This window comes from Hippocampus comes, unplaced genomic scaffold, assembly GCF_001891065.2.
Source record: "Hippocampus comes isolate QL1 unplaced genomic scaffold, H_comes_QL1_v1.1 C16841180, whole genome shotgun sequence".
Lineage (NCBI taxonomy): Eukaryota > Metazoa > Chordata > Actinopteri > Syngnathiformes > Syngnathidae > Hippocampus > Hippocampus comes.
Window position 1 is genome coordinate 1 of NW_017839914.1, and position 979 is coordinate 979.

The 979-nt window shown below is 51.0% G+C and overlaps 1 protein-coding gene across 1 annotated transcript; it reads right to left on the bottom strand.

Annotated features, from left to right (window-relative positions):
• Positions 1-972, bottom strand: LOC109509280 (non-specific lipid-transfer protein-like). The gene is made up of 4 exons (XM_019859157.1): positions 834-972; positions 453-543; positions 256-385; positions 1-146 (listed from the first exon to the last, which is right to left on the bottom strand). The coding sequence occupies exons 1-4, from the start codon at positions 860-862 to the stop codon at positions 16-18; spliced, it is 381 nt and encodes a 126-aa protein (XP_019714716.1). The 5' UTR covers positions 863-972; the 3' UTR covers positions 1-15.
• Between the last annotated feature and the right edge of the window lie 7 nt (positions 973-979).

Consider the following 979-nt stretch of genomic DNA (forward strand, 5'->3'; position numbering starts at 1 on the left):
TTTTTTTTTTTTTTGTTAGACCGATAGCTTGACAGCTCTCCATAGTATGTATGTCTGCACGCATACCGTCTGAGGGTTGATCTTTCCCGTCATCAAGGCGAGCAGGTCAGAGTCAGACATGGCAATGGTGCAGTCCGCTTTCTTGTCTGCCACACAAACATTCGTTCATCCGTTGTACTTATTTTCGCATTTCGAGTCAAAAGGCCATCTTTACGAGGTCAACAAGGCGGTGGTGGTGAGGGGCGGGGGCGGCACCTGTGTCGTTGTGCACGCATCCTTTGCCGTTCTTGACGTCCACGAACCACGTCGCCTCCTTGCCGCCCGGACCATCCTTCACCTTGAATGCAAACACGCCGCCGATCTTCTTCACGTACGCGTCGCCTTCCTGCTCAAACATCAAGCACACGTCACATCCTGGAGTGACCTTTGACCTTCACCTCCTTCCTTCTCACTTGCTGCAGCTTCTTGTTGATCTCCTGGAACACGGCGTGAGCCTTGAAGCCCTCCAGCCCGTCGCTGGCTCTACACCGCGCGGCCACAATCCTTCACAAAAGCGTTATGAACAGAAAGACACCGATTTCAAAACCAGGACTCCTCGTCATGCGCATGCCCACGCAGCACGGAGGGCTGGCACTTGAGTTCCAACAACGTCGCGTCATGAAATGACGACCAAGAATTTCCAACAACTGATTGCAAACCAGTTGGATCGTGACAACTTTTCTTATCACCCGAGATCAATTAATGCCACCACCCTGTACGTCACAAGTGTGTTAAAATACAGGTGATTTGGGTGAAGAACACATCCAAGCAATTTGTAACCTCGGCGTTCGTACCTTAGTGGTGGTAGTTGGTGGTCGGGCATTTTGGGGGCAAAAAAATTACGTAATACTGGCAAGAAGGAGAGTTCGTAAAAAGTCTCTGAAGCCGTCGGCGAACTTTGCTGCCGCAGTGTTTGCTAACTGCACTTCCGGGTTGGCTA